Genomic DNA, 14,400 nt, shown 5'->3' with positions numbered 1-14,400 from the left:
AAAATTAGGGTAAACACACTAGAAAATACATATGTATAATTATGATTTAACCAAAAGTGAGTGGACCACGAACGCAACTACTTTCGAAAATTTAACCCGAGGCAATTTCAATCATCTTAATTGTTCCTCACCGGTTGAAATATGCGAAAATTACAATGCCGTATTACATATTAACGAACATGATATGTTTGGGTAATGCTATGGTCACATTACCCAAAAGTAGCCTGCTCGGCGGCCGAGCGACGAGTTTTTAACCAATTCTGCCCGGCGGCCGCCCAGGCACCGCTCGTTTTTAGGGCATCGCTCGGTCGCCGCTGAAGTTTTAGCGTCGCCGCCCGGGCACCGACCTAATCGCTGGGCGATGCCTAAATTCCAGCAGCGACCGAGCAGGCTACTGATCGGTCGGTCGCTGCTCTGATTTGTGACCATAGCTCAATAGACGGGGTATCGGAATAATTGCCCTTGAGTTGATATTTCTTCGAAAGTAGTTGTGATCGTGTTTAAGACGATTCGATGACTGACATATAGATCCTTTGTTGAGTTTGTGTATTTCTTCTTCTTCTAGTTCTAGGACCCGTTTTATATAGAGTTGTGCTTAATTGATCCAAATCAAGTCGCAAGTCCTCTAACCAATCGCAAGTTGGCAGTCCCCTATCTCCTACATAGTTGCGATTGGTATCAATCGCATTTAAGTTGCGATTAATATCAACTCTTTGTAAGACGGAGCCCTGGAGTAGGCCTATCCTGACGACGACTTGTTAGTCTGAAGCAAGCCCCTTGTCGCTTGATAGACCAACGGTTCTGTCCTGTCACTTTGTTCCAGTGACAATATAGCTACTTAGCTAGGTAAACCTTATCACACTTTTAGAATGAGATATAAATATATATAACCTTCGTGTATTTCTATTTATCATCCTTTTATATCATCACACGAGTTTTCCTATTGTCTAACTAAAGTAAGAGCAACACCATTGGCCCCTATCAGGACAATGTGAATACATGTGTCATTTTCTAGTAATTTACTCAATCTATGTTCATTCCTACGAATATCCGAATAAAAACGGTCTTGACAGGTTGTATTTACAAGTATGTAGGCCTACATTGGTGTGTACATAATTATACGACTTATATATCAAATATTAATAATAATTTTCTTCAAATATATTAACGAAGTTTGACCAATTATTGCAACCTGTTTTAAAAAAAATACTCACGCAGCAATCCTAAATAACTCATCACCAACGACCATTTATTTACATATTATATTGACATCAAATTAGAATTATATTCTTAAACGCAAATAACACCACGCAAACATATTGAAGTAATAGTATTCTATTATCTCATATGATCAGTACATCACAGACATTACATTATATACAATAACATATTCCAATACATAACCCATATAACTCATATATATTTAGATATTTGTATATAAACATGAATATATTTTTCAGGAACTGCTCCTGAACAACTTCAACTACCTGTATAATGAATACTCTGTTAAAAACTTCTTGTGGACTATCATGTTCTTCTTTACAACACCTATGCTGAATTCACGGAGAGCTGAATATAATATGTTGATGAATAACACGTAATACGTAAAATGTAATAGCATTCGAACAACAGCAGCCTCTGAATTGGAATTGAGTTTGCATTTTAATTTGGTATTATGTCTCCCATATACCCAGCGGTCAAAGATTTGGGTGCCCAACTTTCTTAGAAATGTTTTTCTATGCCTACGCCCCACCCGCGAACCTTGTTGCCATGTTTCTGGTCAGTCATTATCCTGTCTTGTCTTTGATCCTTTCCCTTCGTTCGTCTTACTTGGGATGCGACTGCCTAATAGACCGAATGCCCATGAGACCGACACTCCTACTAGACCAGCAATGAACTAACTACAGTTTCTTTTAGGACAAACGGCCCAATTAGAAGACAAACGGCCCGAGAACCTGACAGTCCATATTTAACTATTGATAACTCGTTTAAACGGCTCATGAAACAAATAATTAATGAAATTATCTTCGCATAGCTCATTTTTTTTTTGCAATGTGACATGTGATTTGATTCACTTTTAATACAACAAAAACGAAATCGATATGACCAATATCAAATTTGTAACACAATTTACGAAATGGCCAGAAACGTTCTGGGATTATCAAGTGCATATTATTTTTCGGATAAAGGTATCTTTTTTCAATTAATATCATACTTTGCCTTTTTAAAGACATTTGAATGGCTAAATCACCCTCCCTTTCACCGAGAAGTCGCAATCAGACGATTTTTGCTTAGACTCATACCACAGTCCATTCATTATTTGGGTGCGCGTTCTTGTCAGCCTGGCGTCAGTTTCCTTTAGAACACAAACTCTCAAACGAGTCTACGGCCTCCTGCAGTGACGTCATATGATATTGCGCAATACAGGTCAGAAACTGTGATTTTTTTTTTTCCTGAGCGTTCCGAGTCGTCATAGCCAGTGCGTTGTCGTTCGCTAGTGTGCGGCATCATTCGTTACTCGTTCGTCGAGCGCGCTGGAACAACGCTATATGCATTCGTTGTCATTCGCTGTGTGCGTCAGGATTTTTTGAGCATGCTCAAAAGTGTGCGCGGAGCTCGACGCATGAATGTACACGCCATAAGCTAGACGCCAGACATGCGCAGAGCCTACAGACCAACGTCAGACAAACGCGGAGCACACGCCCTGTATACGCGCAGCGCGCTAGCAACACGCTATGCATTCGGTATCAGCTCGTTAGCTTCACCCAAATCCTGACAACATTCGTGCTCATGACTTTTTTCCGATTTTCAATGCGCCGGCCGTGCGTCCTCCATGCGTCCCGATGTGTGACCAGGCCTTTAGGTTGTAATTAATTGGGGTTTGGTTGCTCGATGTAATTTCATTGTGGTTTTCAATCGGCTCGATGTTACTTCAAAAAGTAATTGCAAACCGAAGTACGGTCGTCAGAAGTTTGTTGTAATTTTGACTCGATCTTCTCAAGGTAGGCGACCTTTCGGCGACATGTCATCAAGTAAAAAAATCTTTCAAATTTTAGTCGGCAGCGAATGTCGGTTTTCGGCGGCATGGCGCCACTCTCAAACATCTTTATGTGAATTATTCATATAGCTTGTCATGTTTTTCCGTTTAAATCGGACTCTCGAATTAAAGTGATAGTTGAGTTCTGTTGCAGAGGGCGCAACACAAAATAATTTTGTGTGAGATAATGAAAAACTGAGTGTCAAATTTGAAAGAAGACGGCTGAAATATCCATAAATATAACAATTTCTATATTAATTATTTTGTGTACCACCGTTAATATTCAATAATTTGAAAAAGCCGTTGAAAAAACAAAATAACGCCTTTTAAGTTGTATTGCAACCAATGCAGATATTGGATTTTTTGTTGGCTTTGTCGTGGTGGTTATTTTACGCACAACCAACCGGCCCACGTATTGTTTTAATTAATTAATTAATTAATTAACGGTCACCACGTTTTTGTTACAGTGGAGCTAAATTGGTATGATCGTATTGGCTAAATTTCACACATTTTGGGGTCTAAAATTACCTTCATAGCAATTTTACATGTAGGTCACAAAAGGGCACTAGAAATGTCATAGATAAAAATAAGAGCAATAAGCATGAGCTTTGAAGGTGTAGCGACTACTGTTACAGTGCATTCATTTATAATTCACTGGTATACATATTGTATTTTTAATCCAAAATGGCCGCTTTAGAAGTCATTGAGAGTTCGAGGATTTGGTATTACGCCATATCCTCGGAACTGGTTTTAACTCGATTTATTACTGAATGATGTTTATTCATTAGTATTTTTATCACATGATGAATTAACATAGATGTACGCGTATTTATTCATAAGTTTTTAGATCACGTGATTAATCAACATACATGTGCGCTTGTTTTGAACCAATCACGCTGTAGTTGCGATTGGCGCTCTTCTGATTTTCCTGTGCGGATCAGTGAGCTGTTTTAATATTGGTATACATTGTGTTGATATTTATTTGTACCTGGAAAATTGTATCCAACGAGGATTGAACTAATACAAGTACTAGGTCCCTGGACCATTCCCGGTACGGTGGACGTGCTATTTAGTTCTTGTACTTTTTGCAAGATACATTTTGACTCTTAATTGTGTTCTGCATTGACGACACTTTAATACGCCGTGCAGTGAGAATAGAACATTTTATATGATCTAACGTTTTTTCTCACCTACATTTATTATTGTTTGACAACCTTGTATCATCGACTTCATATGATTGTCTTGACATTTTGATTCTTCGACCTGCATCGCAAGTTGATCTATTGACCTCGACTGCATCATTATTGTATTCGATTGACTGTCTCATCACCATCATCAACGAGACCGTCTTCTGACTCTTCCTCATCGTTGTGTTCATCATCTTCTTCATCATCGTTGTCTTCATCTTAAACCATAGTGACTAAGTTGAGTCGCCTTTACATTAATGTGCTGTTGGAAGTTATCTATGTTTGATTATTAATAGTAACTACCAAGGGCCTAGTGATAGTTTAGTTGTCTGTCACTGTTGAGATAGACAGAAGAGGTTTCTGATAATTCTGTAATCATTGTTTCTTATGTGAAATTATAGAATATATATTACCAGTTTTTAACCATAATCAATTTGTCTGAATGTGATCATTTATTAAGTGTTTTATTTTCTGGAGGGATACTGCTTTTTAGTAGTTTAATTTAAAAAAAAAAAAGGAATTAGTCTACGTGGAATTACTAGTTAACACGCAACATAGTCCATACCCCATGTAGTTTTCTAAAAAGGCATTTGCGGTCTGAAAACAGAACTCAACTATCCCTTTAAACAGATAGATTTTTAAAAGACGAAATCATGGTAAGATTATTTGCGTTCCGCTAGGTGTCATGAACTGGTCGACCTCTTTAATCTCGAGCCATCCGTTGTCATCATCATAGCCTATTGCGATACCGATAACTCCCGTATTGTTGTATCTCGCGATCCAAACGAGGACCTCATTGAAGTAGCTCAAGGATCGGAGTTGCAAGTTTGGACGCTGCCAGTAATCATGGATCACTTCTTGAGCAAACGATGTGTTGTGAGGAATGTCCACATCTTTGTAGAAAACCTTATTCGTGGTAAGGCTATAGAAGAAGATACGACGTAATTTCCCTGACAAAGGAGAGAAGAAAAAAAAATGTACTCATTAACAAGCTTACCTATCACTTACATCCTGGCGTGCATACCTTCCATTTATTGTTATTTATACATATATAAAACATCTTACACCGTCATTAGAAGGACATAATGTAGCGAACAAGAATTAGCCATAATTATAGACATGGTCATTAGCAGGACATTTTCGTTTAAACAATATAATTACTGCCCTTCACGTACGTTTACAGGCAGAGGAAACTTATAGACCTCACAAGAAACAATATATTTATTCATAAGTCATTAGTTTAATTAGTTATATTGTTTTGAATTTAGGGTTAGGTTAGGGCAATGTTAATATACCAGATGTCCTGTTAATGTATCAGTCTGTGCTCTATATATATATATATATATACATGTCATGTAGATGTCCTGTTAATACAACATATAAGGGTATATATAATACAAATATATATGGGACCCAAACTCGAATTGATTTTCTACAATGATTTTTAAAGATCTTAAATATAGCTTTCCCCCTGCAAATACTCTGTCCCCTATTACGTAGAGGTGTCGTGGTCGAGTGGATACGTCACCGGACTGTCGATCGCAAGGTCCGCGGTTCGAGTCCCACCGCGGCACTAATGTCCTTTGACAAGACATTGTTCTACATTTGCCACACTCAGCCCAGGTGATGTACATGGGTACCTGGCAGGAATTAATTCTTTGAAATGCTGGAGTGCTGTATTATCGGCTGCTAGGCTAAAGTCGGGGTAATAATAAATGTGCCTCGGAATAGAATTATCTAGATAGATGGCGCTATAGAAATGCCTATTATTATTATTATTATTACGCACTTGGTACGGATGTTAACGACTTGTCCTCTGTTCGTCAGCACAGCTGGTGATTTTGGGAGCCTGCCGGCCATCACACAATTTCATAAACGACATCGTTTCACAAAAATAGCGATAAAATTAAAACGCTTCACTTAAGATTATTCATCTTGGTATCATTTTTCTCGGAATTTGATATTTATGTAACCAAAGTAAAATGAAAAAAACTAGGATTTTGAAAAAGGGTTAGTCGACACATGACATTCATTTATATACACGTTAACAAAACGTTCAGCGGTGTACCGCAGCATTATCTGACAAGTCTCTAGTTTCTCGGTTGACACTATCATCAAGTTCATTTCAAAATAAATGTCAATCTTAATGAATACTCACTGATTATGTCAATGCTGAATCCAAACTGTTCTTCGGAATCCATGCTTTTGTATATAATTTCAGTATCACCGGATCCAGATAGCAGTTTGCGAGCAACTTTTCCACTCATAGTCCAGTAAAGATATCTGTACATTTAATTGAAACAAAAAAAAAGAAAAACCGGTCGGTTATTATATTGTTAGAGAAAAGCCATTGAAGATTGCTATTGTGGTACATAAAAATCGATGTAGAATAGAAGGTTTTTAGCATGATCAAAATGGAGAAAAAAAATTGACTCAATTTTGTTGAAAGTTTAAAAGGGGCCGATCAAAATCATTTTACAATTATCTAGGAAGAACTATACAAAATTTAACATTGCTCAAAGTAATACACTAAAAGGTGATGTCAACATAACTTCTTTATGCCGTATCCGGACACCTACCCCTGGAAATCCACCCCGAATAAACACCCCCATTCACCTACCCCCGAGGACAACTACCCTCTATATAGGTCAACCACCCTCCAGGAAGACTACCCCCAAGACATCTACCCCCGGATAACAAACCCCATACAACTACCCCCTGGAATAGTTGTCAGGGGGTAGTTGTCGTAGAGGATGGTCGTCATAGGGGGTAGTTGTCTGGAGGGTAATTGTCCGGGGTAGTAGTGCAGGGGGTAGTTATCATACGGGGTATTTGTCCGGGGGTAGTTGTCCTAGGGGTAGCTGTCTGTGGTTAGTTGTCCGGGGATAGTTGTCCTGGTGGGTAGTCGTCCTAGAGGGTGGTTGCCTTATTGGGGCTAGTTGTCCTAAGGGGTAGTTGTCCAAGAGGGTAGTTGACTGGGGGTTGTTATCCGGGCGTGAATGTCCAGGGGTTAGGTTTCCTACAACCCTTTATGTAATCTTATCATCATTTTACGAAACCGTCTTAAAAACTTGTTCACCAACATCCCGTCGATTCACGTCTTAAATTTAATAACACGCATAAATGAGTTATTATTTTCGACGAACTTATACTTATGACAGTCTCGCGAAACGGTGCCCAGAGTTCAAGCAAATCGTTTATAATACCCACCCTTTTTCCTCATCGGCTTCCAATACTCTTGGTTCTCTTACACTTTGCGATCCAAAGTAAACTTCAATTCCTGGTATGGGGCTGCCCGGTGCAATCGACATTGATGTTATCTTGTTTAACATGGGATAAGCGACAAAGAGCATACCCGTGTTCTTCGCAATGGCAACCCCTGCAGATGCTACGATATAGAGGAAACGATACGAAGTTAAGAAGATTCATTTGAAATGAATTAAATTGAATTGATATCTTTATTTATACACGGTTAAAAAAGCCCAAACAATTACAAGACTGATTTCCATTGGGGCCGTGAGAAAAATACATCAAATAAACATAAAAACGACAATGGTACATATATGATATATTTAAAACAAACAAGAAATACATATAGCTCCATTTAGTCTCATTCGACAACGCCCCCTATCGTCAGAGTCAGCAGCCTAACATGTTAGCCTATGGAATTTTACCCCCCCAAAAAATCGTTTTAAAGAAATATTTAAAAAAAAAAAAAAATAATAATAATAATAATAATAATTTTTTGTTTAAACGAAAAGCACATCCATCCCGACGTAAGTTATCACTAGCTCTGTCATTGGAACCCTTATGTCCCATTTACTTTTGAAAGTTCACCCACCGTAAGTTGATCAAAATAGGTTGCAAGCTCGCCATTTACACATGTGAAACTAGTCGAACTTTGGACTCAGTTTGCAAAGCGATTGTAAGATTATAGGTCAAGCACACGGAGGATAAGAAGCATGAATTATCAGAGATTACTTCTGCTTGGTTCATTATGTCCATTGCATCCAACCCCCCACCGTAATTTTTCCATTTAGTAATAGCAAACATTTTGCCGAGGTAAGCAAAAACATGAATATTCATGATCACCATGGACTATTCGATTATTTACAAAACTCCCCTACTTTAAGTCAAGTATTTCATTATATTATGTAGTTTGGTAGGTTTATTTTAATAACTGTTTAATTATCAGATATCAATGATAGTTTAAAGATATGGAAAACGTTCTTGTATATTTAGCAAGGCAATCTCACATACAAATTCACTACCAAGTGTCGTCTAATCCGCCGATTGTCGTCTGCTATATACGTCCAGCGAGCGAAAATAAGACAACCGGAGCAATATGACAGGATCATGATAAGTATTTTTAAGAATAACAATAGAATGGTATTGTCGGAAGTATATTTATATGAATTACACTAATCATGAGTGGCTAAACAAGAGTGGTGTAAATAAACTTCAAATTCAAATTGGTAATACGAATTATAATATAAACTGCCAGAAATGATATATAAAAATTAAGAATAATCAAATGTGGCTGGTCAAGATACTGCATCATTACAATTCAGGATATGATTACAATTCGTTTAAGTCAGTAAAAGAACACTTGAAAGTGAAGTAAAAGAACAAGCACAACGGATAAAACTCTATTATTTAATCATTTTCAGATAAAATGAAATGAAATTATATTATATCATATGGAAATGTATCCACAAATCCACAATGTAAACTACTAGTTTACAAAGTGTCGTGTGAACTGGGAGTTTGACTAAAACATAATTAACTCTACCTACCCTCGTTGCTGGCAAAAGTCACAACCTCTCTGTTTGACCCGTCCACATTTGCTCGATATATTCGATTGGCTACAACATCATTCCAATAGAGCTTCTTCATCTTAGAGTCATACTCTAAGAATTCTGGGTTCATCGTAGATGGGATGGATGTGAACACTAATTCTTCTTTTAAGTCTGCGACAAATATCTTGTGCGCTCCAGAGTCTGCCACGAATATCTTAACGAAAGGTTCTGTATACAACGTATGGAAATATGGATAAAGACACGTAGTAGTGGGATTTAATAGGCTATTTGATACCGTTAGGATTTTTATCAAATAACCGGTTTTGTCAACCACCGAATTTCCAAGCGTTCCCCCATATAGTAAAATCATTGTCGTTCATTTTTCCTCATCCAGAAGTCTCTCCGAAAGACTGGGGGGGGGGGGGGGTTATTAATTGTAAGGACTACGGGTTTGCTGTGTGCAGACTTGTACAGTATTTCCACCAAGTCTTGTGTCAACGGAGTATGACCTTCTGCACACGACTATCTTCCCTAAAAAAAAACACCAAGCAAATGTACCTTCATTCGAGGGGATATTAACATTGTTGACAATACACAAAATTAAGTACATATAAGTCTTTTGAAAGTGATGTGATAAACAAATTAAACAATAAAGAGAAAATGGAGAGAGAGGGGGAAGAACGAAAGAGCATCATATGGACTATCTTGGACAATTTGTTAGAAGTCTGTAACATCGAGCGAATATCCAAACTTCCTAAACATAGTCTTTACCATTCCATCGTGCTCACTGAACTTTCCGTTTTCCATAATCACTCATGCATTACCATCCAGGCACCATTTTGTCCGTGTGGTAGAAAGGAAGCCAAGAAAATAGACCCGAAACATACAAAATGGTGCCTGGACGGTAATGCATGAGTGATTTTGGAAAAAAAGCGTAAAATCAGTGTGCGCGAAGGGATACTGAAAAACTGTGTTTACGAAGTTTGGAAAGAATCGTAGGAGAATGGACCTAAAAAGTGTTTATAAATAAAAGTTTGGGGAAATAACAACATATCAATACGGTGCATGTACCTTCCATAATAATGCGGGTTGTAATATGAAGGGCATCGTCTAGACGAGTTCTTCTTTCACCCAATTTTCACTTGCGAATACCTTTTAGGTCCATTCTCCTATTCTGATGCTTTCCAAACTTCGTAAACATAGTTTGACGTCATACCCAATACGTGTTATAATCGGGAGAAAGAAGGGAAGATAGGGTGGGAAAGAAAAGGGGGAGATAGAAAGAATGGAGGGAGAGAGAGATGGGGAGGAGAGAGGGAGAGAGAGAGAGAGAGAGATAGGGGTGGTTATTGCATGAGAATAAATTATTGCATACCACTAGTCATGATAGTTGTTGAAGGATCTGATGTTGATGTCAATGATGATATTGCTGAGATAGTGGTCTCCGGTGTTAACAAAGCTGTTTCATCACGTCTTGTTGCAGGTAAATCTGCCGAATAATAACAGATTAAAATATGAATGTTCAAAATCAATAGCTTAAAAGATAATAGATGTTCATATCTATTGACACTCCATTTTTGAAATGATACTCGTGGAGGCATTAACATTTATAATGTGCCGTGGGATAAAAACAAATACAGTCAATATCGGTGGTCTTCTTTGACATAACACTCGTTATGTTTGTTGTTGATTTATTTTTGATATCGGGACAGAGAGGGAGCTGACATACAACAATTATAAACGCAATGAAGTGATACAAATGTGGAACAGCCCCCAACCCACATCCCTCCCTAAAAATAGGTGAAAAGGGGGGAAGGAAGGGAGAGTGGGAGAGAAATAAATGGTTAAAATTGTTATCACAGGTACTTTCACACTTGAAACACCCCCTTCTGCCTTATGATTCAGATTCAAATTTGTTTTTTTAATCGAAATCTTCTTAATATTTATAAAAAGGTAACTGTACATAGCCATAATTCTTTAAATCAGAATCTTATTCTCCATATATGCCACCCAATGGCTTACAAAAAGGGGAAGGGGCGACCAGGCGCGGATCCAGGATTTCTTAGGGGAGGGCGCACAATTTTTTTTTTTTTTGCTCCCGAAAATTTGAAAATCGCGCCGGCCGAAAAGTCGCTCAGTGGGGGGGGGGGGGGGGGGGGGGGGGGGGGGGGGTACAGAGCACATTTTTTTTTTTTTTTTTTGATCCTCAAAAAAAATTCTATTTGCACCCCCCCCCCCTTGAGCGCCCAACCCCCAAAAAAGGTAAAAATCAAGTGATTTTACATGATTTTTTTTCTCAAGGGGGGGGGGGCCCGGCCCCCCCCCCCCTGGATCCGCCAATACTGGGGGCGACACGATGAAGTGCTACCAATCCTGTCAAACGAAAGTGAAATAAAAAAGAGAAATAAAAGAAAAGCTTTAATCGAGCCTGCAAGATTTCCGAGAACGGTGAGCAATATAAAAAAAAGTCGCGGACAAAATTTACCGCCTCCCCCCTTTCCCTTTCCTAACAGTCCTGAATCTATTATTAAGGATTCGTTTTGAGTCCTGCAAAAGGAATTCTATCTCTGTATTTTTAAATTTTGTGTTTGGGGGCGAAATGGCACTAAATAATCCCTGTACTTTTGACCCCTAAAGGGATAGTTGAGTTCTGTTGCAGACGGCGCTACACAGAACAACTTTTTTGTTAGATAATGAAAATCCGAGTGTCAAATTTGAAAGAACATACAATTTAAATGACAAAATCATCTTTGTTTGATCAAAATCGGTTTAGAGACGGCTGAAATATCCATAAATATAACGATTTCTAATACTTGTGTACCAACCACCACAAATATTCGATAATTTGAAAAAGCCGTTGAAAAAACGAAATAGCGCCTTTTACGTCGCATTTCAGCCAATGCCGATGTTGGCTTTTTTGTTGGCTTTTTCGGGTTGGTTATAGTACGCACAACCAGCCGGCCCATGTATTGTTATTTTTAATTAATTAATTAATTACCGGTCACCGCATTTTTTGGGGGATAGTGGACCTGAATTAGTATGATACTATTGGCTAAATTTAACACATTTTGGGGTCAAAATTTACCTTCATAGCAATTCTAAAAGGGCACTATAAATGTCATAAATAAGAATAAGAACAATAACCATGCAATTTGAAGGTAATGGCGGTCTGAAAACAGAATTCAACTATCCCTTCAAATCCCTCCAAATTTATATTTTTCCTGCTTTTATTTTCATAAGTACTTTACAAAATGTTGAATCTGAATCTGGTTGCAACCCTTTCATTGTTTTTCTCGTTGAAAATCATTACAAATATCTACCTGTCTAAAAAATTAAAGGTACAATAGTGTTGTAAATATCCAGAATTCGATCGAATATCTCTACAGTGTGTCCCAGAAAAAGGGAAACCTCCAACCAAAGGGTTAAGGCGCGTTCAGACAATGACACAGCATAACCGAGAAGGTAAAATCGCGGCGGTGTTTTTACGATAACGTAAAGTAAAACACGTTTCATACTTCTGTTTACATGTATAATTCCACTGGAGAGCGCAATGAATACGCCCAATGAAGACATTTATTGCAAGCAGTTGCCACTAAATAACTAGTTTTGAAGTAAAAAATGGCGGTTTTGTTCTTCTTCTCCGGTTTACTGCGCCATAACTGAACAAGCCTCTAGTGGTGTACTCACCTTCATCGCAATTGTGTCCTTGAAACCCAGTCGAGCAATGGCAGTGGTAACCTTGCATAGTCTCCTCACACCAGCCATTTTCACAGGGATTACTATAACAGTCTACAAAAATAAATGGAGGCATGCATGACATACACATGACACACATTACGAATAAAGAGAAAGTAAAGTTACATTTGGTCCACATGAAAAGAATTCAAACAACTCATTTGCAAGCAAAGTATAAGATGAATGTGCATTTAGGATAAGCGTTTGAGGCCATTGGCGATTCGTAAACGAGAACGCTATTCAAAATGTCATGAATTGAAATTAATATCTCTTAAATCTTAAAACTGTAATGAAACAAAGAGGCAAAAGAAGATGACAAAAAAATAAATAATTACTAACCAGGATATTTGCACACCCTCTGTTCAGTTCCACTACAGGGTAAACTCTTTCCATCGACGAAAGCTGCTACTTCGGGTGACACGGCGAGCTTGGGGATGGTCTGCACCATGCTGCCATTGGGAAGCATTATCTCATTGCACTCGTTCAGCATGGGTAAGGTGTAGTTCAGGTTTAACCCATTGTTACTGGCCGCATCACTCACATCCAGAGAGATAAATGTTAATGCTGTCAATGAGTGTTACGGAAAATAACAGTTCATTGTAACACAACATTTCGAAGTGGATGTTGATTTTTTATTATTTGGTTCATTGATGTTTTATTGCTTTTCTCTTCAGTTGTTTTTTTTGTTTACTAATATAGTTATGTTAGTAAGTTACTTTTATAGATGGTTAGTTATTGGTTTATGTTTATTGTATGCGGAGAGAAGGGATATAGGAAAGGCAGTGTGAATGAGAGGGAAAGACAATATGGGAGAGAGAGGAAGAGAAAGACGTGAACAAAGAAATATGGTAAGGAGGGAAGGAGAGAAAGAAAGTAAAGAGATAATGTATGAGGGGGGAGTTAAAGAAGAAAAGTAACGAGAATAAGAGACAGAGGTAGAGTGAAGAGGAGGGGGGAAGAGTTATGTTTCTCTACTGGTGTTGCTGACGTTGTTGTTGTTGTTTTTGTGCTTAGCAAAGGGCATTATAGTACCCACCCTCACCATCTCCTCCCCCGGACTAGCTTCAATGTGGTTATTGTGAAAAATTGGCAGGCCCATGTATTTTCACCCCTCCCGGGCCCTTCTCTTAAAAATATGGATGTCACAGATAGCGACTTTTAGAGTTGCGTGGACTGCTACGTGTGACGTCCTTCTGAGGCACTGGCAGTAACGTGGGACGTCCATATAATTAAAAGGACGTCGTACGTAGCAGTCCACTATTTCGACGTGCAAATCTAAAAGTCAATAATGAAACATGTTCATAATAGTCTTTAAAATAGGGGAGTCATTTTTTAATATAGGGGAGGGCATCCAATAAATTGGTTGATAAAATATTCTTTCTGTTAGCCTGTTCCTAAGTACTGTCAACTCATTCTATTCATCTAACTTGAAGATACTTGAAGTTAGACCATATAACTCATGGACAAAAAAAGAGGTTGTCAGTCTGATCGTAGCCGTCGGGTTCAGCCCCAGAAACAGCTTCAAAAATCGGGTCGACTGCACCCCTAACTACCCCATGAACCGACATTTATTAGTACAAGCTTAGGAAGTGGTATGTTTGAACGCTACACTCAAATGAGAAAGAAACTGAAGAAAAAATGG

At 38.2% G+C, this 14,400-nt stretch overlaps 1 protein-coding gene across 1 annotated transcript; it reads right to left on the bottom strand.

Annotated features, from left to right (window-relative positions):
- Positions 1-4,753: 4,753 nt before the first annotated feature.
- LOC105437450 (low-density lipoprotein receptor-related protein 4-like) lies at positions 4,754-13,313 on the bottom strand. The gene is made up of 7 exons (XM_030987611.1): positions 13,098-13,313; positions 12,711-12,812; positions 10,399-10,512; positions 9,021-9,251; positions 7,435-7,612; positions 6,383-6,507; positions 4,754-5,174 (listed from the first exon to the last, which is right to left on the bottom strand). Exons 1-7 carry the CDS (start codon positions 13,246-13,248, stop codon positions 4,876-4,878), a joined length of 1,200 nt encoding a protein of 399 aa, XP_030843471.1. The 5' UTR covers positions 13,249-13,313; the 3' UTR covers positions 4,754-4,875.
- Positions 13,314-14,400: the final 1,087 nt, after the last annotated feature.

The sequence above is a fragment of the Strongylocentrotus purpuratus genome, unplaced genomic scaffold (genome assembly GCF_000002235.5).
Source record: "Strongylocentrotus purpuratus isolate Spur 01 unplaced genomic scaffold, Spur_5.0 spur5_scaffold_16, whole genome shotgun sequence".
NCBI classification, from domain to species: domain Eukaryota; kingdom Metazoa; phylum Echinodermata; class Echinoidea; order Camarodonta; family Strongylocentrotidae; genus Strongylocentrotus; species Strongylocentrotus purpuratus.
Note: the sequence above shows the minus strand (reverse complement) of the source record. Positions and strands in the feature narration are given on the sequence as shown.

Coding starts and splice junctions, on each gene's coding strand:
- LOC105437450 (XM_030987611.1), bottom strand. CDS start 13,248: ATGCTGAACGAGTGCAATGAGATAATGCTTCCCAATGGCAGCATGGTG. Junction 12,813..13,097: donor GAGGGTGTGCAAATATCCTG/GTTAGTAATTAT, acceptor TTATTTTTGTAG/ACTGTTATAGTAATCCCTGT. Junction 5,175..6,382: donor ATTCAGCATTGACATAATCA/GTGAGTATTCAT, acceptor CTCCTTTGTCAG/GGAAATTACGTCGTATCTTC.